At 39.6% G+C, this 23,459-nt stretch overlaps 1 protein-coding gene across 8 annotated transcripts in view; it reads left to right on the top strand.

The window, feature by feature from the left end:
- Window positions 1-23,459, top strand: part of plch2a (phospholipase C, eta 2a) — a 181,352-nt gene that overhangs the window by 101,158 nt on the left and 56,735 nt on the right. For all 8 annotated transcript variants that reach the window (XM_061903126.1, XM_061903124.1, XM_061903123.1 and 5 more), the window contains 2 exons: window positions 17,048-17,219; window positions 19,080-19,187. In XM_061903126.1, the coding sequence (XP_061759110.1) occupies window positions 17,048-17,219; window positions 19,080-19,187 (280 nt within the window). The remainder of the gene's footprint in view (window positions 1-17,047; window positions 17,220-19,079; window positions 19,188-23,459) is intronic.

The following is a 23,459-nucleotide window of genomic DNA, read 5'->3' as shown; positions in this document are numbered from 1 at the left end:
TATATATTATTTGAAAAATAACCTTCCTCTGATAAAAATGCCCTCGGCTATCAAGGCAGAAAGAAAATGTCAACACAAGCATGGAAAACAAACAATGTAAATAAAATAGTAAAATCACATTGAGCACGTAACAATAATCACTTAAAATGAAGGTGCAAAAAAAAAAAAAAGTAGGAAATGCTTCATAAAGTGTAAGAAAATAGTGCAAAGTGTGAAAATGTAAACATAGAGAAACCTGAGAAGAACTATTTTCTGCAGGTTTAGTGGCAGGAAGTTACAGGGTAAGCATGGCTAAGGTGGTGTGGCATTAGCGGTCTTACCTAGCATCATTTACAGACCACATTGACTATGGTTTCTTTGTAGAAAAAAAATCTAAAGACCTGTCCAAGTGACTTTTCCTCTTCTGTGTGTATATATGTATAGTCGTGGTCAAAATGTTACATATACTTGTAAAGAACATAATGTCATGGCTTTCTTGAGTTTCCAATCATTTTACAACTCTTTTTTTTGTTTTTGATAGAGTGATTGGGGCACATACTTGTTTGTCACAACAAACATTCATGAAGTTTGGTTCTTTTAGGAATTTTTCATGGGTCTACTGAAAATGTGACCAAATCTGCTGGGTCAAAAGTCCCTACTGCAGTGTTAATATTTGGTTACATGTCCCTTGGCAAGTTTCACTGCAATAAGGTGATTTTGTCAGCCATCCACAAGCTTCTGGCAAACTTCTGGTTTAATTTTTGACCACTGCTCTTGACAAAATTGGTGCAGTTCAGCTAAATGTGTTGGTTTTCCGACATTGACTTGTTTCTTCAGCATTGTCCACATGTCCTCAATGGGGTCAAAGTCAGGACTTTGGGAAGGCCATTCTAAAACTTTAATTCTAGCCTGATATGGCCATTCCTTCACCACTTTCGACGTTTTTTGGGGGTCATTGTCCTGTTGGAACACCCAACTGTGCCCAAAACCCAACCTTCGGGCTGATAATTTTAGATTGTCCTAAAGAATTTGGAGGTCGGCCTCCTTTTTAATTTTAGATTGTCCTAAAGAATTTGGAGGTCGGCCTCATTTTTAATTGTCCCATTTGCTCTCTGTAAAGCACCAGTCCCATTAGCAGCAAAACAGACCTAGAGCATAATACTACGACCACCATGCTTGACAGTAGGTGTGGTGTTCCTGGGATTGAGGGCCTCACCGTTCCTCCTCCAAACATATTGCTGGGTATTGCGGCCAAAAAGCTAATTTTTTATCGAGCCTTAAGGTGTCGTTCTGGAGCAAGGGCTTCCTTCTTGCATGGTAGCCTCTCAGTCCATGGCGACGCAAAACACGCTTGACTGTGGACACTGACACCTGTGTTCCAGCAGCTTCCAATTAATTGCAGACCTGCTTTTTGGTGTTTCTCGGTTGACTCTTGATCATCCTGACCAATTTTCTCTCAGCAGTAGGTGATAGCTTGCGTTTTCTTCCTGATCGTGGCATTGACAAAACTGTGCCATGCACTTTATACTTACGAACAATTGTCTCTACAGTTGCTCCTGGGACCTTAAGCTGCTTTGAAAGGGCTCCAAGTAAATTTCCTGACTTGTTCAAGTCACTGATTTGTTTTTTTCAGATCTGTGCTGAGTTCCTTTGACTTTCCCATTGTCGCGTTTGTAACGAGTCTGATGACTGCATCACATGACTTAGACTTGGACTTCTTTTTTATTGTCATTCAAATTTGAACTTTACAGTACAAATAAGAACAACATTTCGTTGCATTAGCTCTTGGTAGTGCAGGATAAAAAATAGAAAAAAAAGCAAAAAGGTGCAGATATAGATAAATAGATTACTGTACAGATAAACATATTGCACTTTTTCACATGCGTCCATATTTATGGATGAATGTTGCATTGTCTTTTTTTATTCCGGTGAGTTAATCAATTTCGGGGGGAATTGAGGGGATAATTTAACTGATGCGTTCAAGAGTCTTACGGCCTGAGGGAAGAAGCTGTTACTCCTTGGTCTTGTCGACGTTCAGGACCAGGTTGTTGGTTCTTCACCAGTCAACCAGATGTTTCACCTCCTCCCTGTAGTCCATGTCGTTATTGTCACGGATGAGGCCCACTACTGTCGTGTCGTCCGCATACTTTAAAATTTGGTTAGTAGTATACCTGGCGCAGCAGTCATGGGTCATCAATGTGAACAGCAGCGGACTCAGGACGCAGCCCTGGGGGGAGCCGGTGCTCAGGGAAATGGCACTGGAGGTGTTGTTGCCCTCTCACACAGACTGGGGTCTGTCTGTGAGGAAGTCAAGCAGCCAATTGCATAGGGGGGTACTGAATCCAAGGGAGGCCAGTTTGCTCACCAAATGCTGCAGGATGATGGTGTTGAATGCTGAGCCGTATTTAAATGGTTTCACTCACATGAAGTTAAGAGGCCATGCCATGAGGGTAATTTGATTTGATTGTAACTTTTCTATATCACCAAAATTGCTAATGTAAGTTGCTGTATGTGTACTTTTAACCCAGAAGAATAGGTCCCATTTTAATTAGACTCATAATAATTTCATAAAAGAACCAAACTTCATGATTTTTTTTTTGTGACAATCAAGTATGTGCTTCAATAACTCTATTACAAAAATAAGTGTTGTAGAAATTATTAGAAACTCAAGACAACCATGACATGATGTCCTTCAAAAATGTATGTACATTTTTGACCACGACTATATGTATGTATGTAAGTAATATATATATATATATATATATATATATATATATATATATATATATATATATATATATATATATATATATATATATATATATAATATACAAACCCCGTTTCCATATGAGTTGGGAAATTGTGTTGGATGTAAATATAAACGGAATGCGATGATTTGCAAATCCTTTTCAACCCATATTCAGTTGAATGCACTACAAAGACAAGATATATGATGTTCAAACTCATAAACTTTATTTATTTTTTATTTTTTTTGCAAATAATAATTAACTTAGAATTTCATGGCTGCAACACGTGCCAAAGTAGTTGGGAAAGGGCATGTTCACCACTGTGTTACATCACCTTTTCTTTTAACAACACTTAATCAACATTTGGGAACTCAGGAAACTAATTGTTGAAGCTTTGAAAGTGGAATTCTTTCCCATTCTTGTTTTATATAGAACTTCAGTCGTTCAACAGTCCGGGGCCTACGCTGTAGTATTTTACGCTTCATATTGCGCCACACATTTTTGATGGGAGACAGGTCTGGACTGCAGGCGGCTCAGGAAAGTACCCGCACTCTTTTTTTTATGAAGCCACGCAGTTTTAACACTTGTGTTGCTGAAATAAGCAGGGGCGTCCATGATAACGTTGCTTGGATGACAACATATATTGCTCCAAAACCTGAATGGACCTTTTAGCATTAATGGTGCCTTCACAGATGTGTAAGTTACCCATGCCTTGGGCACTAATGCACCCCTATACCATCACAGATGCTGGCTTTTGAACTTTGCGCCTATAACAAACCGATTGGTTATTTTCCTCTTCGTTCTGGAGGACACCACGTCCTCTGTTTCCAAATATAATTTGAAATGTGGACTCGTCAGCCCACAGAAAACCTTTCCCCTTTGCATCAGTCCATCTTAAATGATCTCGAGCCCAGCCAAGCCGGCGGCGTTTCAGGTGGGCCAGCATAGGCGTAATATTATTGTTGGGATGACGCATGGCTGCAGTTGTGTGACCTCAAGTATGCAAAAATCCAGGAGAGCAGAAAGCCGGTAAGATGATTTTAATTTCATCAAAGTAAAAGATATAAACAGAAAGCAGTCTTGCATGGAGATGTTCCCAACATGGTTTTAACTTCGAGCACTGAGGAGTGCTCGAGTGAAACATAAATAGACCTATGTTGATTGACCGCAGCTGAGGACCGCTGCCAATCAACGGCGAGTGTGACAAAAACAGTGCTCAGCGGAGTAAACAGGAAGTATGACAAAATAAGAGCACTGAACAGGAAACAAAGTACAAAACACGAAAAACTATCAGAAAGTAAGTGACAGATCGTTACAGGACCTCCCCCTCAAGGAACAGATACCAGATGTTCCCTGGAAAAGAAAAATGGAAAAAATTGTCCACAAAGTAAGGGAGGATGGAAGGAGGATTTGGTGGAAGGTCGCCAAACCTCGTGTCCCCGCAGCCAGCGAGGGAAAGTCAGGTGGCGACGGCGCGTAGAGCGCCGCTGGAACTGGCGGGGCGGGCGGCCACGGAACAGCCACATCATTGGCCGAAAAAGAGACGAGTGCATCCCGCGAGGAGGACGCCCAGGGCACGGCCACATCCGCGGCTGACGTGGAGGCGGGCGCGCTGAAGCAGGCCCGGAGACAGCAGACAAAGCGGCGGGGGCTGCAGCCAAAACAGATACCTCTGCAGGAGGCGGCTGAGGAGCCGATGTTGGTGCCGGCGTGGAAGCGGCAGACGTCATCAACGGCGTGGAAGCGGCAGACGTCATCAACGGCGTGGAAGCGGCAGACGTCATCAACGGCGTGGAAGCGGCAGACGTCATCAACGGCGTGGAAGCGGCAGACGTCATCGGCGGCGTGAAAGCGGCAGACGTCATCGGCGGCGTGAAAGCGGCAGACGTCATCGGCGGCGTGAAAGCGGCAGACGTCATCGGCGGCGTGAAAGCGGCAGACGTCATCGGCGGCGTGAAAGCGGCAGACGTCATCGGCGGCGTGAAAGCGGCAGACGTCATCGGCGGCGTGAAAGCGGCAGACGTCATCGGCGGCGTGAAAGCGGCAGACGTCATCGGCGGCGTGAAAGCGGCAGACGTCATCGGCGGCGTGAAAGCGGCAGACGTCATCGGCGGCGTGAAAGCGGCAGACGTCATCGGCGGCGTGAAAGCGTCAGACGTCATCGGCGGCGTGAAAGCGTCAGACGTCATCGGCGGCGTGAAAGCGGCAGACGTCATCAACGGCGTGGAAGCAACAGACGTCATCGGCGGCGTTGAAGCGGCAGGCGTCATCGGAGGCGTGATTGTTGCAGATGTCATCGGCGGCGTGAAAGCGGCAGATGACGCCGGGCGAGGAGCAGCAAATGCTGGCCGAGGAATAGCGGATGCCGGCGGTGACGAAGCCCGGCGTGGTGCTGCTCTTGGCGGCGTTGGGGCTCGGCGTGGAGCCGGCGTTGGGGCTCGGCGTGGAGCCGGCGTTGGGGCTCGGCGTGGAGCCGGCGTTGGGGCTCGGCGTGGAGCCGGCGTTGGGGCTCGGCGTGGAGCCGGCGTTGGGGCTAGGCGTGGAGCCGGCGTTGGGGCTAGGCGTGGAGCCGGCGTTGGGGCTGTGCGAAAGCCCGCTAGGGACGTAGATGTCTCCGTGGAAGGAGACGCTGGTGGGGATGACAGCGGTGTGTGCCTGGCTGCACCGCAGTGTATAGTGGGCCCCCCTCCACTAGGTGGCTGCCAGACACCGTTCACACATGCGGGAAAACGTGCCTGCTCGTCGGAGTCCCCCGGTGCGAAAACCAGGGACGGGCGGGAGGGGACCAGGAGGAGGGACGAAGACACGTCCCGTGCCAAGTCCCAGCAGGAGGACAAAAGCGACCTCACTGTGGGCTCCACTGGAGCTCTCGGCGGACCAAAAAAGAGAGCGGGAGCTGGCAAAAAGAGCAGCCGGGGAGCAGCCGCTGGAAGCTGCGTAGGAGCAGGGAGAAGCAGCTCAGCAGACGACGGGAAGGATGGCGGCGGCGGACGTGCCGGTCGGAGAGCCGCAGTCGGCGACGGAGCCGCAGGAGCCGCGAGACGTGAAGGAGGAGGCGGGCGCGCCGGTCGGTGAGCCGTAGCCGGCAGCGTTGCCGAGAGGAAGGATGGCGGCGGAGGACGCGCCGGTCGGAGAGCCGTAGCCGGTAGCGTTGCCGCGGGAGCCGCGAGGCATGCAGGAAGTGGCGGACGTGCTGGTCGGAGAGCCGTAGCCAGCCGTTGAGCCGAGAGGAAAGATGGCGGCGGGGGACGCGCCGGTCGGAGAGCCGAAGCCGGTGGCGTTGCCGCGGGGAGAGGGTCCGCGTCTGTAGGCTGGGACCGCACAAACCTGGCCTTCAAGTCCTCCAGGAATTGTGCGGTCCAGAACGTCGGCTGAGGATTGCCGACAGGGATTCTCGCGAGGTCACAATTTTCTGGCTCGAAGTTACTGTTGGGATGTCGCATGGCTGCAGTTGTGTGACCTCAAGTATGCAAAAATCCAGGAGAGCAGAAAGCCGGTAAGATGATTTTAATTTCATCAAAGTAAAAGATATAAACAGAAAGCAGTCTTGCATGGAGATGTTCCCAAAATGGCTTTAACTTCGAGCACTGAGGAGTGCTCGAGTGAAACATAAATAGACCTATGTTGATTGACCGCAGCTGAGGACCGCTGCCAATCAACGGCGAGTGTGACAAAAACAGTGCTCAGCGGAGTAAACAGGAAGTATGACAAAATAAGAGCACTGAACAGGAAACAAAGTACAAAACACGAAAAACTATCAGAAAGTAAGTGACAGATCGTTACAATTATCAAACTTTCTTGTTCTTGTCAAAAGTCTAGCAGCCGCATTTTGTACCAACTGTAATCTTTTAATGCTAGACATGGGGAGACCCGAAAAAATATGTTACAGTAATCGAGACGAGACGTACACAAACGCATGGATAATAATCTCGGCGTCGTTAGTTGACAAAATGGAGCGAATTTTAGCGATATTACGGAGATGAAAGAAGGCCGTTTTAGTAACATTCTTAATGTGTGACTCAAACGAGAGAGTTTGGTTGAAGATAATACCCAAATTCTTTACCGAGTCGCTTTGTTTAATTGTTTGGTTGTCAAATGTTAAAGTTGTATTATTAAATAGAGGTCGGTGTCTAGCAGGACCGATAATCAGCATTTCTGTTTTTTTGGCGTTGAATTGCAAAAAGTTAGCGGACATCCATTGTTTAATTTCATTAAGACACGCCTCCAACTGACTACAATCCGGCGTGTTGGTCAGCTTTAGGGACCTGTAGAGTTGGGTGTCATCAGCATAACAGTGAAAGCTAACACTCTATTTGCGTATAATGTTACTTAGCGGCAGCATGTAGATGCTGAAGAGTGCAGGGCCAAGGACCGAACCCTGGGGACTCCACACGTTACCTTAACATAGTCCGAGGTCACATTGTTATGGGAGACACACTGCATCCTGTCAGTAAGATAGGAGTTAAACCAAGACAGGGCTAAGTCTGACATACCAATTCGTGATTTGATACGCTCTAATAAGATATTAAGTTGGACAATATCGAAAGCATCGCTAAAATCGAGGAGCAGCAACATAGATGGTTCATCAGAACCCATCGTTAGCAATAGATCATTAGTCATTTTTGCGAGGGCTGTCTCCGTAGAGTGATTTGCCCTGAAACCGGATTGAAAGGTTTCAAATAGATTGTTGGATGCTAAGTGTTCATTTAACTGCTCTGCAACAATTTTTTCAAAAATTTTTGAAATAAAGGGAAGGTGAGTTTACCATGAGGTCAGGATCGAGGTTAGGTCTTATAAGGAGAGGATGAATAACCGCTTTTTGAATGCTAGGGGAACAGTGGCAGAGGAAAGTGATAAATTTATAATATTTAGCACTGATGGACCTAATAATACAAAGATCTCCTTGATAAGTTTCCCAGGCAGTGGGCCAAGTTAACATGTTGTTTGTTTTATTCAATGTACACGTTGTAACAATTATTCTAATGTTATTTCATCAAAACGAGAGAAACTATTTTTGGGGGCAGTCCCTTGTCGGTTTAGCGATGCTACCGGACTTAACACAAATTTAGGATCGTTTTTTTTTTAAGGTGGATGAGATTTGAGTATTATTTAACTTTAACTAAGGTACGCATGTGTTTATACGTTATTAAACTATCACTCCATGCTTGACGGTGCACCTCAAGTTTAGTCGCGCACCATTTGCGTTCCAGCTTTCTACATGATAATTTCTGAGCTCTAATTTCTTCTGTACTTTTTGGAGCCTTTTTTAACTTCGGTGGTGCTATACTATCAATGGTTTTGTGCAGGGCGTCGTTAAAGTTGTTAGTGAGGTTATCAGTAGAGCCCACATACTTTGGGAATGGTGCCATCACCGAGGGCAATATGCCAGCAAGAGTTGTCGTTGTGGCAGCATTAATGTTGCGGCTGCTATAGCAGTTGTTATTATTATTATTAGTTTGCCAAACATGAGTCTGAACCTCAAATTTAATAAGGTAATGATCGGACATTACCTTAGTATACGAGAGTATCATAACTTTGGAAACAGTGATACCCCTGACAATCTATCTGGTCTATGGTATTACCGTTGCGATGCGTGGGTTCATTTATTATTTGTGTAAGATCACAGCTATCAATTATAGTCTGGAGCGCCACGCACAGTGGGTCTGATGCGGTATTCATATGGATATTAAAGTCCCCATTATAATTATATTATCGGCGTGCCTCACTAGATCAGCAACGAACTCTGAAAATTAATTGATAAAGTCCGAATAGGGCTCTGGGGGGCGGTAGATAACAGCCAGGTATAGAGGCAGCGGTGTGACAGACCTCATAGTAAGCACCTCAAACGATTTATATTTATTTTTTAGGTTAGGACTAAGGTTAAAGTTTTCGTTGTATATTAGTGCGACCCCCCCACCCCTTTTAAGGGGACGGGCAATATGAGCATTCGTATAGTTAGGAGATGCCTCATTTAGCGCAAAAACATGTTGTGGTTTAAGCCAGGTTTCGCTGAGACTGATGACGTTAATATTGTTGTCTCTATTGACCTCATTAGCTAATAACATTATGGGAGACAATGATCTTATGTTTAAAAAGCCCATATTATTGGTAGTGGGCTGTTTTAAGCAGTTTTTGATCAAATTATCTGTAGTGAAGTGAAGTGAATTATATTTATATAGCGCTTTTTCCTCAAGTGGCTCAAAGCGCTTTACATAGTGAAACCCAATATCTAAGTTACATTTAAACCAGTGTGGGTGGCACTGGGAGCAGGTGGGTAAAGTGTCTTGCCCAAGGACACAACGGCAGTGGCTAGGATGGCGGAAGCAAGGATCGAACCTGCAACCCTCAAGTTGCTGACCCGGCCGCTTTACCAACCGAGCTATACCGTACTGTAGTAGCCATATTAATACTGTTGCGTTTATTATGCGTAGTGCACTTCAAACAATTACGACCATATCTAAGAATTGATATTACTGGAATTTTCAGATTGTTTGCTTGGTGGTGCGGTAAACTGAACGCATCATAATTTGCCACCTCAGTAGAACGCATGTCCAACTCTGACACAGTCATAGCAGAAAAAACTTGTTCTAACTTAACTGACTCCTCACCCAGACTAGCAGGCTCGCGTCTTTCATTAAAATCCGGTTTGAGGATTTAGGGAAGCGGTGTTCTGTGGGGACTAGCATTTTGCTTTGTTTTTAGCCCCGCTCAGCATCCGCGCTTCTGGATCACATGTACAGTGGGGCAAAAAAGTATTTAGTCAGCCACCGATTGTGCAAGTTCTCCCACTTAAAATGATGACAGAGGTCTGTAATTTTCATCATAGGTACACTTCAACTGTGAGAGACAGAATGTGAAAAAAAATCCAGGAATTCACATTGTAGGAATTTTAAATAATTTATTTGTAAATTATGGTGGAAAATAGGTATTTGGTCAACCATTCAAAGCTCTCACTGATGGAAGGAGGTTTTGGTTCAAAATGTCACGATACATGACCCCATTCATTCTTTCCTTAACACGGATCAATCGTCCTGTCCCCTTAGCAGAAAAACAGCCCCAAAGCATGATGTTTCCACCCCCATGCTTCACAGTGGGTATGGTGTTCTTGGGATGCAACTCAGTATTCTTCTTCCTCCAAACACGACGAGTTGAGTTTATACCAAAAAGTCCTTTTTTGGTTTCTTCTGACCACATGACATTCTCCCATGTGCTCTCTGGGCAACTTCAGACGGGCCTGGAAATGCACTGGCTTAAGCAGGGGAACACGTCTGGCACTGCAGGATTTGATTCCCTGTCGGCGTAGTGTGTTACTGATGGTAACCTTTGTAACTTTGGTCCCAGCTCTCTGCATTTTATTCACCAGGTACCCCCGTATGGTTCTGGGATTTTTGCTCACCGTTCTCATGATCATTTTGACCCCACGGGATGAGATCTTGCGTGGAGCCCCAGATCGAGGGGATTATCAGTGGTCTTGTATGTCTTCCATTTTCTGATAATTGTTCCCACAATAGATTTTTTCACACCAAGCTGTTTGCCTGTTGTAGATTTACTCTTCCCAGTCTGGTGCAGGTCTACAATTATTTTCCTGGTGTCCTTCGTGAGCTCTTTGGTCTTGGCCAAAGTGGAGTTTGGAGTCTGACTGTTTGAGGCTTTTGACATGTGTCTTTTATATGGATAACGAGTTCAAACGAGTGCCTTTAATACAGGTAACGAGTGGAGGACAAAAGAGCTTCTTAAAGAAGTTACAGGTCTGTGAGAGCCAGAGATCTTCCTTGTTTTGAAGTGACCAAATACTTATTTTCCACCATAATTTACAAATAAATGTTTTGAAATTCCTACAATGTGAATTCCTGGATTTTTTTTTCACATTCTGTCTCTCACAGTTGAAGTGTTCCTATGATGAAAACTACAGCCCTCTGTCATTATTTTAATTGGGAGAACTTGCACATTCGGTGGCTGACTAAATACTTTTTGCCCCACTGTATATATATATATATATATATATATATATATATATGTGTATATATATGTGTATATATATATATACATATATATATATATATATATATATATATATATACATATATATATATATATATATATGTATATATACATATATATATATGTCTTGATTGGATTATCCAGAGAATAGTGCTCGATACCGTGGTAGAGCGCAATATGTAGGTTTGGGAAAAAAATCACAAGACTACTTCATCTCTACAGATCTGTTTCATGAGGGGTTCCCTCAATCATCAGGAGATTTTAATGGAAGCATTCACATACAATGGTTTATATAGAGCAGAGAGTGGGTGGGTACAAGCAGGCGTAGGGTGTGGTGATTGGCTCATGTGTTACCTAGAAGGTGTTTCCGTTTGTGGCGGCATGTTGAAATGATTTCACTGCGCTTGTTGAGGGATGATAAATCTGGATGATATATAATAAACAGTTTGTCTTTTAAGCATAGGTTGCATCTTTTATTACCACTGTTGTAAGGTGAGCTGGATGCAAGAATTTGCCATGTTATTGAATATTCAACATTATTGTCTTTGAGGTTCCAAATGTGTTTGCTGAGTTCTGTAGAATTCTGCAAAGTCTGGTTTCTAAAGGAGGCGTTGTGATTATTCCATCTTGTTTTGAACGCTCCTTCGGTTAATCCTACGTACGTGTCGGATGTGTTAATGTCCTTGCGTATTACCTTTGCTTGGTAAACGACTGATGTCTGTAAGCACCTTCCGTTGAGAGGGCAATCAGGTTTCTTGCGACAGTTACATTCATTATTGGTTTCAGAGTCGTTTAGTCTGGGGGTAGGCAGTCCTTTTGCAATTGCTTTGTTGTGGTTTGAAATGATTTGTTGCATGTTATTCATACAGCTGTAGCTCAATTTAATGTTGTTCTTGTTGAATATTTTTCTTAGGGTGTTGCCTTTGGGGAAGTGTTTGTCGATCAGAGTGAGGAACTTGCGGCCGATGTTGGTTGAGACGTCTTTGCTGAATGGCGGATTGTACCAGATGATGTTGTTTCGTTTTCTGCTCTTTTTTGGTTGGTTTCCTGGAGTGGGTTTATAGGTGAGGGTGAAGTTGTATCCGCTTTCATCAAGTGCTTTCTGGTACGGGGGGGTTGCTTGGTCAAATTCAGCTTTGCTGGATGACAGCATCGATAGCCTTTTATTAATTCCGGTAGGTATTCTTTTTGTGGTGGTGGGTGGGTGGTTGCTGTCATGGTGCACGTATTGGAGTGTTGTGTTGGGTTTCGTGAATGGTTGGTAGCTGTTTTTTCTCAGGTTGAAAGTGACGTCGAGGAAGTTGACGGTTTGCTTGTTGGCTTCAATCGTGATCCGTAGGCCGTTTTCTTTGAAGATTTGGCATATGCGCTTCTTGGTGTTCTCGCTGCTCCTTGGCGAGGCGCGGCACACTGCCAGTCCGTCATCACGGTAAATACCAAGGTTCAGGTTGAGGCTAGCAAGCTGGGAGAGGAGGAAACTCCCAACGAGTTCGCACGTTTCTGCTCCGTCAAAACTCCCCATAGTAACGTCAAACGTTGAATTGTTCTTTTTTTGCCATGGTGTATTGTTGTGGATGAGTATGGAGTTCTTCGCGTGGATGATGATGTTTCTTTCGTTGCCCGTGATTGAGTCGTAGTCCGAGGCGAAGTTTAGTGCTTGGGTCAGTAGGTCTTGCGTGATGGAAGGGTAAAATTCTTCGATGTCGAAGGAGATAAAGTTGTGTTGTTGTTTGTCTTGGATGCTGTTAAACCATTTGATTACTGCTGCTGTATTTCTCCATTGGTTGAGTGGTGTTTTGTCCTTGATTTTTGCGTTGATTTTGTCGAGGATTATTTTGCTGATTTTTCCTATTTCGGATTTAGTTGGGTTTATTAATCGGCATGTTGGGTTATTTGCGAAGTTGGGTTTGTGGTCCTTCAATGTGATGAAGGCTTCTTTGTTGGCTGTGGTGTCCACCCTGTCCTCAATATTCAGTTCGGTTGCGATCCGCTTGTTTTCCAAGTGAATGTTCTGTAAAGTGTTGGGTTGCGCTTTTTTGTATGATTTGGTGATGCTTTTGTCCAGTAAAGAGTTATGTTCTGGTATGTCCATTCTGTAGAAGTTTGTGGATATATCGGCGGCTATGATGAGGTTGCTTACTTTCTTGATGCGCTCCGTGTAATTTTTCAGCTTGGTGAGGAATGGGTTGCTGGCTGGCTTAAATTTGACTGATTGTATCATTTTGAGCATGTCGTTCTCAAAGTCCTTTAATTCCTTGACTGTGGGTGGGTTCTTGGTAGATTTGAATCCGTAAGACATATTCCGCTCCAAATTGACATTTGTTGAGCACTGTACGACGATCCGAAATGGAAAAGTTCAGCATCGACTACTCCACGAAGAACATTCCCATACCCGCGCAGAAGGACTACAAGCAAAGACTCATAGAAAAGACGGAACACTTCCTAAGAAGGATGCGGTGGAAAGCCCACTTTTTCCTCCACCCTGAAACAAAAGGAACACAAAAGGAAATTTACGGATTCAAATCTACCAAGAACCCACCCACAGTCAAGGAATTAAAGGACTTTGAGAACGACATGCTCAAAATGATACAATCAGTCAAATTTAAGCCAGCCCGCAACCCATTCCTCACCAAGCTGAAAAATGACACGAAGCGCATCAAGAAAGTAAGCAACCTCATCATAGCCGCCGATAAATCCACAAACTTCTACAGAATGGACATACCAGAACATAACTCTTTACTGGACAAAAGCATCACCAAATCATACAAAAAAGCGCAACCCAACACTTTACAGAACATTCACTTGGAAAACAAGCGGATCGCAACCGAACTGAATATTGAGGACAGGGTGGACACCACAGCCAACAAAGAAGCCTTCATCACATGGAAGGACCACAAACCCAACTTCGCAAATAACCCAACATGCCGATTAATAAACCCAACTAAATCCGAAATAGGAAAAATCAGCAAAATAATCCTGGACAGAATCAACGCAAAAATCAAGGACAAAACACTACTCAACCAATGGAGAAATACAGCAGCAGTAATCAAATGGTTTAACAACATCCAAGACAAACAACAACACAACTTTATCTCCTTCGACATCGAAGAATTTTACCCTTCCATCACGCAAGACCTACTGACCCAAGCACTAAACTTCGCCTCGGACTACGACTCAATCACGGGCAACGAAAGAAACATCATCATCCACGCAAAGAACTCCATACTCATCCACAACAGTACACCATGGCAAAAAAAGAACAATTCAACGTTTGACGTTACTATGGGGAGTTTTGACGGAGCAGAAACGTGCGAACTCGTTGGGAGTTTCCTCCTCTCCCAGCTTGCTAGCCTCAACCTGAACCTTGGTATTTACCGTGATGACGGACTGGCAGTGTGCCGTGCCTCGCCAAGGAGCAGCGAGAACACCAAGAAGCGCATATGCCAAATCTTCAAAGAAAACGGCCTACGGATCACGATTGAAGCCAACAAGCAAACCGTCAACTTCCTCGACGTCACTTTCAACCTGAGAAATAACAGCTACCAACCATTCACGAAACCCAACACAACACTCCAATACGTGCACCATGACAGCAACCACCCACCCACCACCACAAAAAGAATACCTACCGGAATTAATAAAAGGCTATCGATGCTGTCATCCAGCAAAGCTGAATTCGACCAAGCAACCCCCCCGTACCAGAGAGCACTTGATGAAAGCGGATACAACTTCACCCTCACCTATGAACCCACTCCAGGAAACCAACCAAAAAAGAGCAGAAAACGAAACAACATCATCTGGTACAATCCGCCATTCAGCAAAGACGTCTCAACCAACATCGGCCGCAAGTTCCTCACTCTGATCGACAAACACTTCCCCAAAGGCAACACCCTAAGAAAAATATTCAACAAGAACAACATTAAATTGAGCTACAGCTGTATGAATAACATGCAACAAATCATTTCAAACCACAACAAAGCAATTGCAAAAGGACTGCCTACCCCCAGACTAAACGACTCTGAAACCAATAATGAATGTAACTGTCGCAAGAAACCTGATTGCCCTCTCAACGGAAGGTGCTTACAGACATCAGTCGTTTACCAAGCAAAGGTAATACGCAAGGACATTAACACATCCGACACGTACGTAGGATTAACCGAAGGAGCGTTCAAAACAAGATGGAATAATCACAACGCCTCCTTTAGAAACCAGACTTTGCAGAATTCTACAAAACTCAGCAAACACATTTGGAACCTCAAAGACAATAATGTTGAATATTCAATAACATGGCAAATTCTTGCATCCAGCTCACCTTACAACAGTGGTAATAAAAGATGCAACCTATGCTTAAAAGACAAACTGTTTATTATATATCATCCAGAGCTATCATCCCTCAACAAGCGCAGTGAAATCATTTCAACATGCCGCCACAAACGGAAACACCTTCTAGGTAACACATGAGCCAATCACCACACCCTACGCCTGCTTGTACCCACCCACTCTCTGCTCTATATAAACGATTGTATGTGAATGCTTCCATTAAAATCTCCTGATGATTGAGGGAACCCCTCATGAAACAGATCTGTAGAGATGAAGTAGTCTTGTGATTTTTTTCCCAAACCTACATAAATATATATGTATGTATATATATGTGTATATATATATATATATATATATATATATATATATATATATATATATATATATATATATATATATATATATATATATATGTATATATATATATATATATATATATATATATATGTATATATATATATATATATATATATATATGTATATATATATATGTATATATATATATATATGTATATATATATATATATATATATATATATATATATATATATATACATATATGTATACAGTATATATGTATATATATATATATATGTATACAGTATATATGTATATATATATATGTATACAGTATATATGTATATATATATGTATACAGTATATATATTTATATACATATGTATACAGTATATATATATGTATATACATATGTATACAGTATATATATGTATATATATATATATATATATATATATATATATATATATATATATATATATATATATATATATATATATATATATATATATATATATATATATATATATACGTATATGTATATATATATATATATATATATATACGTATATGTATATATATGTATACGTATATATTTATATATATATATATATATATATATACATATATATATATATATATATATATATATATATATATATATATATATATATATATATATATATATATATATATATATATATATATATATATATGTATATATACGCATACGTATATATATATATATATATATATATATATATATATATATATATATATATATATATACATATATATGTATATATACGTATACGTATATATATATATATATATATATATATATAGATATATATATATATATATATATATACATATATACTGCATATATATATGTATATGTATTTATATATATATGTTTGTGTGTATATGTATGTATATATATATATATATATATATATATATATATATACATATACATATTTGTATATATATATATATATATATATATATATACATATATACTGCATATATATATGTATATGTATTTATATATATATGTTTGTGTGTATATGTATGTATATATATATATATATATATATATATATATATATATATATATATGTATATATATATATACATATACATATACATATGTGTATATATATATATATATGTATGTATATGTATATGTATATGTGTGTGCGTGGGTGTGCGTATGTATGGATATGTGTACAACCAATGAACTTAGGGTGTTCATTGACTATTGCTGCAGTCCCTATTAAAGCTGTGCAGGTTCACGTCTTGAATTATTGCCGATTGATTTGTAACATTGTTATTTTGCACTTTCGCCCCCCTACTGCTCTAGTTCTGTTAATAAAGTAAACAGCCCCAAAATATTGCATGCACTCAGAGGAGTGTTGCCTTTTAAAAAAATACTTTTAATCCGGTGAGCTGCGGGAATAGAAGTGAGGACATAGCCGCAAATGTGTGGTAGACGGAGACAAAAAGAAAAGTCACTGCTGAAGTGCACCCCTGATGCCTGACTGCAAGGCGGTCATTTCCAGCAAGATGCCACTTCCTATCATATTTCAACGTTCATATCCCTAAACAAAATGATGTATTGCCTCCAAATGTAGTAATGTCGTGTGTTTCTTCTCTGGCCGGTCGGCCTCATAACTCTCCTATGTGTCATTTTCTGCCAGCTACCCAGTCATCCTGTCCATAGAGAACCACTGCAGTGTCCCCCAGCAGAAGAAGATGGCCCAGTACCTCATTGATATTCTCGGGGACAAACTGGACGTTTCCAACATCAAAGCAGAAGACTCCGGGCAGCTGCCTTCACCAGAAAACCTGAGGGGAAAGATCCTTGTCAAGGTAAAATTACAGTTGTCGGTGTACTGTAACCCAGTGGTCCCCAACCTTTTTGTATCCACGGACCGGTCAACGCTTAATAATTTGTCCCGCGGCCCGGGGGGTGTCTTTTTTTTTCTTTTTCTTTTATTTTCTTCTTTGTCATGAAAAAGGGACGTTTTTGTCATGAAAAAGGGAGTTTTTTGTGGTTAGTGCACTATTTGTAAGTGTGTATTGTGTTTTTTGTGTTGATTTGATAATTTTTTTTTTTTTTTTCTTTTAATAAAAAAAATTTCTGTGGCCCGGTACCAATCGGGTACCGCCCCGGTGGTTGGGGATCACTGCTGTAACCAACACCAGGACAAATATTGTATTATATATTGTGTATATATATATATATATATATATATATATATATATATATATATATATATATATATATATATATATATATATATATATATATATATATGTATATATATATATATATATATATATATATATATATATATATATATATATATATATGTATATATATATATATATATACATATATATATATATATATACATATATATATATATATATACATAAATATATATATACATATACATACATATATATACATATATATATATATATATATATATATATATATATATATATATATAAATATATATATATATATATATATATATATATATATATATATATATATATACACACACACACACACACACACACACACACATATATATATATGTATATATATATATATATATATATATATATATACATATATATATATATATATATATATATAAATATATATATATATATATATATGTACCTCCAGATCAAAGCTTCAAACAGCAGGAAACACTGTTATAGTACAAAAGATGGCGCCATAACCCAAACAATCACACACTATTCCAGTGTCTTTGCACATATTTCACAGAAACTATTTGAATTATGGCATTAATTATTATTTAAATAATATTTATTTAATTAATTGAAAAAAAATGTAATTGACCGTACTTAAAATACTGTAAGGATATTGGTTGACATAAATTCGATGAATGCTAATTGCATTGGATATGTCTAAAAAACATGTCTAATTTATGGTGTTTTAATAGTTTTGATTATTTATTTAATTTTTAGTATATTCTTTTATGTAATGATTATATTATATAAGTATTCATTTAAATTATATTCATCTAATTAATTAAAAATGTTTTAATTGACTGCTGAAAATACTGAGAGAATATTGGTTAACATAAATTAAATGAATGCTAATTGCATTGTGTATTCTTAAAAAACATATGTCTAACTTATGGTGTTTTAATATAGTTAATTATTCATTTAATTATTGGTATATTTTATATGATAATTAGATTATGTAATTATTAATTTAATCAATTTAGATAAAAAAATGTTTTAATCGGCTTATAGTTTGGAATTTACAGTACTTATTGTTTCAACACGTTTCTTTCTACACTTCTTAAACTTTACAAAGCACTTATTTATTCTCTTTTTTCAAGCTTGCCTAGCGACTACTATGCCTTCTTGTCTGCTCCTGTTTATCACATGTTTAGCCTCGTCCTCCAGTCCTCCGGTGACCACAATACTTGTTAGAAATTTAATTTTTTTGCAGCAGTAGAGGTAAAATTGATTAATTTAGGGGAGCGACTCCACACTGTTTATGAACACACGCCGCTAGCTACGAGCCTGAGGATCGAAAAATACATGAAGTATCAGCCTGTTGTGTAACGACTCCCTCATTACAAATGATTAAAACAATGTAAAATTACATCTATAGAGAGAAAAAATTAAATCTCTAATTTGTTTTGTTTATTTAAAGTTACAAATATCTCCATCTTTTAGGGTAAAAAATTGCCGTCAAACATTGACGAGAACGCAGAGGAGGGAGACGTGTCGGACGAGGACAGCGCAGACGAGATGGAGGACGACTGCAAGCTGATGAACGGAGATGTATGTATTCCATGATGTCCTTCTTTCATTTCATTCTTATTATTTTTATCATTATTATTATTTGAAAACCTCGAGTCTTCACTTCCAAGCCAATTTTCTTTTTATGTCTGCGCTATTTTTTTGCCGTCACAGCGATGCACTTCGCAATTTTGCAGTCCATTGAACAACTGAATCGCGTGGAATGCGACTGAAACCAACGCATATGTAATTTGTTTGTATATTAACAATGAAATATAAGACAAGCTAGTTTCAGTACTTTGCCACCACTGTTTGTTTAGGCTTTTAGACAGGAAACATAAATGCTGCTTCAGCGAAGGCAGAACAATAGCAAGATTAATGACACAGTTAGCATGCATCATGGGAGTACAATTTTAGGGATGGGTTACCTAATCTGGTATTTATTCGTTTAAAATCCAACCAGACGCATTGAGAGCGGACGTAGCCAAACTGTTTTTTGGTCATTTTGCAGTTTATAATGCCAACAAAGCAATAGACAAAAAAAAAACTCCAACGTAAGTAAAGTAAGGCTCCACTCTTTCAAAAATGTGCTAGCTTGATGCTAATATACATTGTCTTTGCTATTGACAAGCAACTGATTAGCAATTTTACATGACAATTTCAACACCTACAAATGTGTTAATGAAAACTACAAGTAAGATGCACTTTACAAGTGAACCACTGGCGATTTCAACACCTACAAATGTGTTAATGAAAACTACAACTCAGATGCACGTTACAAGTGAACCACTGGTGTGTAATAAGTACAATACTTACAGTATTAACACTTTTAGGGTGCAACAAAAAGACTTGATACAGACAAGATTTAACAGGTAATGGTGCAATTTTCAATGCCAACATAGACATAGACTCAGAAAAAGGCTCCAATGTAAGAAAAGTAAGGCTCGACTTTTTCAAAAATGCGCTAGCTTGAAGCATTGGCTTGGCAATGACATGCAACTGATTAGCATTAGCAATTTTACATGGCGATTTCAACACCTCCAAATCTGTTGATGAAAACTAAAAATAAGATGCATGTGACAATCCAACCACTGGTGCGTAATAAGTACGATACTTACAGTATTAACACTTTGTAGGGCGCAATACAAAACATACCATTAACTATACACTACTACAATTAGAGGTGGAATTATTGGGAACCTCACAGTTCGAATAAGATTACGATTCAAGAGCTAGGATTCAATTTGACATTTATTTTTGTTTCACTAAATAAGCGTGTATCACTTGCAACTTTAAAAAAAACTGTGAATTCGTAATTACAAACAGTTCAATTAATTACAATTACATTTATTGAATAATGAAAATGTATGCAAAACAGGAACATAAGTACCCTAAAATAAAGGAGCTCGTCAGATCTCTGAGTGAGGTGGCTCGCTGCAGTCAGACAGATTTTAGAACTGTCTGCATGACTTTATGTACAATAAATAAATCAATTATTGACATTTACTAATCGATTCAATAATCGTCCTTGTCAGAATTGCGCTGCATCAAAAAATGTATTAGTTCCCCCGCCTCTAACTGCCATCCAACGTCTTGGACTGTACTTGCAACTTGATGTCATAGTTGCAAATGAGACTCACAAATGTGACAATACAATAAGACACAACCACTGGACAGGAGTTAACGTAATCAGCTCATCTCTAAAGATAATCATTAATAATTGTATATATTTAATAATATATACAGTATATATATATATATATATATATATATATATATATATATATATATATATATATATATATATATATATATATAATGCGATGAGGTCGCGACTTGTCCAGGGTGTAACCCGCCTTCCGCCTGATTGTAGCTGAGATAGGCACCAGTGCCCCCGCGACCCCAAAGGGAATGAGCGGTAGAAAATGGATATATATATATATATATATATATATATATATATATATATATATGTATATATATATATATATATATATATATATATATATATATATATATATATATATATATATATATATATCCCTTGTATGGTGTTCGGGTCTGTGGGAACTGTTTACATTTTTTAGTAAAATAAAAATGATACGGTTAATTAATTTTTCAAACTGAGACTCACTGACTTTGGCTCATTTTCTGTGAAGAACAAAATTCGGAATACATATTTAATGACTGCACACCATACATACCCCCTACACATTTCTATCACATAAAAAATGTCCGGGTCCATTGGAAGAAGTGTGGAAATTGATGTTCTGTGTAACACACACACACACACACACACACACACACACACACACACACACACACAAACACATACACACACAGCAGACCTAGACAGGAGGAAAACAGAGTGTAGGTACACAGAACATCAAAAGGTCAAATGTGCGAGAAAATGAGAGCAGACAATGTTGCAACCTTGTGTAGAAATTACAGGTGCAGAAACACCACAAAAGAATCCCTGTAGGATGCAGAAACTTTCAGAATTTTTTTTTTGTGGCTCTGAAGGACCCTTTGCAAAATGCAACAGGTCCATCAGACCCACAGGGGCTGGCTGAGTAACAACAATATGAACATTACACAAGATATATATATATGTATGTATATATATATATATATATATATATATATATATATATATATATATATATATATATATATATATATATATATATATATATATATATATATATATATATATATATATATATATATACATTAGAGCTGGGCGATATTGCCTTATTTTAACACTGCAATATTTTTAGGCCATATCGCGATATACAATATATTTCTCGGTATTTTGCCTTAGCCTTGAATGAACACTTGATACATATAATCACAGCAGTATAGTGGTTGTATGTGTCTACATTAAAACATTCTTGTTCATACTGCACTAATATATGCTACTTTTAAATTTTCATGCAGAGAAGGAAATCACAACTAAGTCAATTTACCAAAACTGTATTTATTAAAGTTATAAGCAGTTGACTTTTCAAATGATGCTACATATTAGGAGTAACGCTACTCTTGGTAGCAACGCTTGTGCCCCAAACATGAGAAATTAAAGTTGTCGATTTGACATATTCCCGCTTGAAGCCGAACTACCGCCGGACGATGGGCCGTGTGCTGTTTTTCTGGTGAATTAATTCTTCCTTCATTTGTTACGAGATTCGCAGTTTCTTTCTCTCGCAACAACCCGCTAGCATCACAGCTAACGTTAGACACGCCGCTACCTCTTCGCTGGGCGAGGGCGTATACGTATGACGTGACAGTAAGTGACGTATGTAAGAAGGTTCACCTGCTTGTCTGTAAGGAGAGCGAGGAGAGTGTCATGCCCGTAGCTGCATGAGAACGTTTACTCGAATATTACGATACAGTCATTTTCTATATCGCACAGAGACAAACCCGCGATATATATCGTATATCAATATATCGCCCAGCCCTAATACATATAGATATATGTATATATATATATATATATATATATATATATATATATATATATATATATATATATATATATATATATATATATATATATATATATATATATAGACATATATATATCAACCCTATTTCCCTATGAGTTGGGAAATTGTGTTAGATGTAAATATAAATGGAATACAATGATTTGCAAATCATTTTCAACCCATATTCAATTGAATATGCTACAGAGACAACATTTGACCGAAAGGATAAGATCACGGGTACAAGCGGCCGAAATGAGTTTCCTCCGCCGGGTGGCGGGGCTCTCCCTTAGAGATAGGGTGAGAAGCTCTGCCTTCCTGGAGGAAATTTAAAGTAAAGCCGCTGTTCCTCCAGAATCGAGAATAGTCAGATGAGGTGGCTCGGGCATCTGGTCAGGATGCCACCCGAACGCCTCCCTAGGGAGGTGTTTAGGGCACGTCCAGCCGGTAGGAGGCCACGGGGGAAGACCCAGGACACGTTGGGAAGACTATTTCTCCCGGCTGGCCTGGGAACGCCTCGGGATCCCCCGGGAAGAGCTAGACGAAGTGGCTGGGGAGAGGGAAGTCTGGGCTTTCCTGGTTAGGCTGCTGCCCCCGCGACCCGACCTCGGATAAGCGGAAGATGATGGATGGATGGATGGACAACATTTTTGATGTTCAAACTGATAATCATTAACTTTAGAATTTGATGCCAGCAACACGTGACAAAGAAGTTGGGAAAGGTGGCAATACATACTGATAAAGTTGAGGAATTCTCATCAAACACTTATTTGGAACATCCCACAGGTGTGCAGGCTAATTGGGAAACGGTGGGTGCCATGATTGGCTATAA

This window comes from Nerophis ophidion, linkage group LG06, assembly GCF_033978795.1.
Source record: "Nerophis ophidion isolate RoL-2023_Sa linkage group LG06, RoL_Noph_v1.0, whole genome shotgun sequence".
Classification (NCBI taxonomy): domain Eukaryota; kingdom Metazoa; phylum Chordata; class Actinopteri; order Syngnathiformes; family Syngnathidae; genus Nerophis; species Nerophis ophidion.
This window is presented reverse-complemented; position numbering and strand designations above follow the sequence as displayed.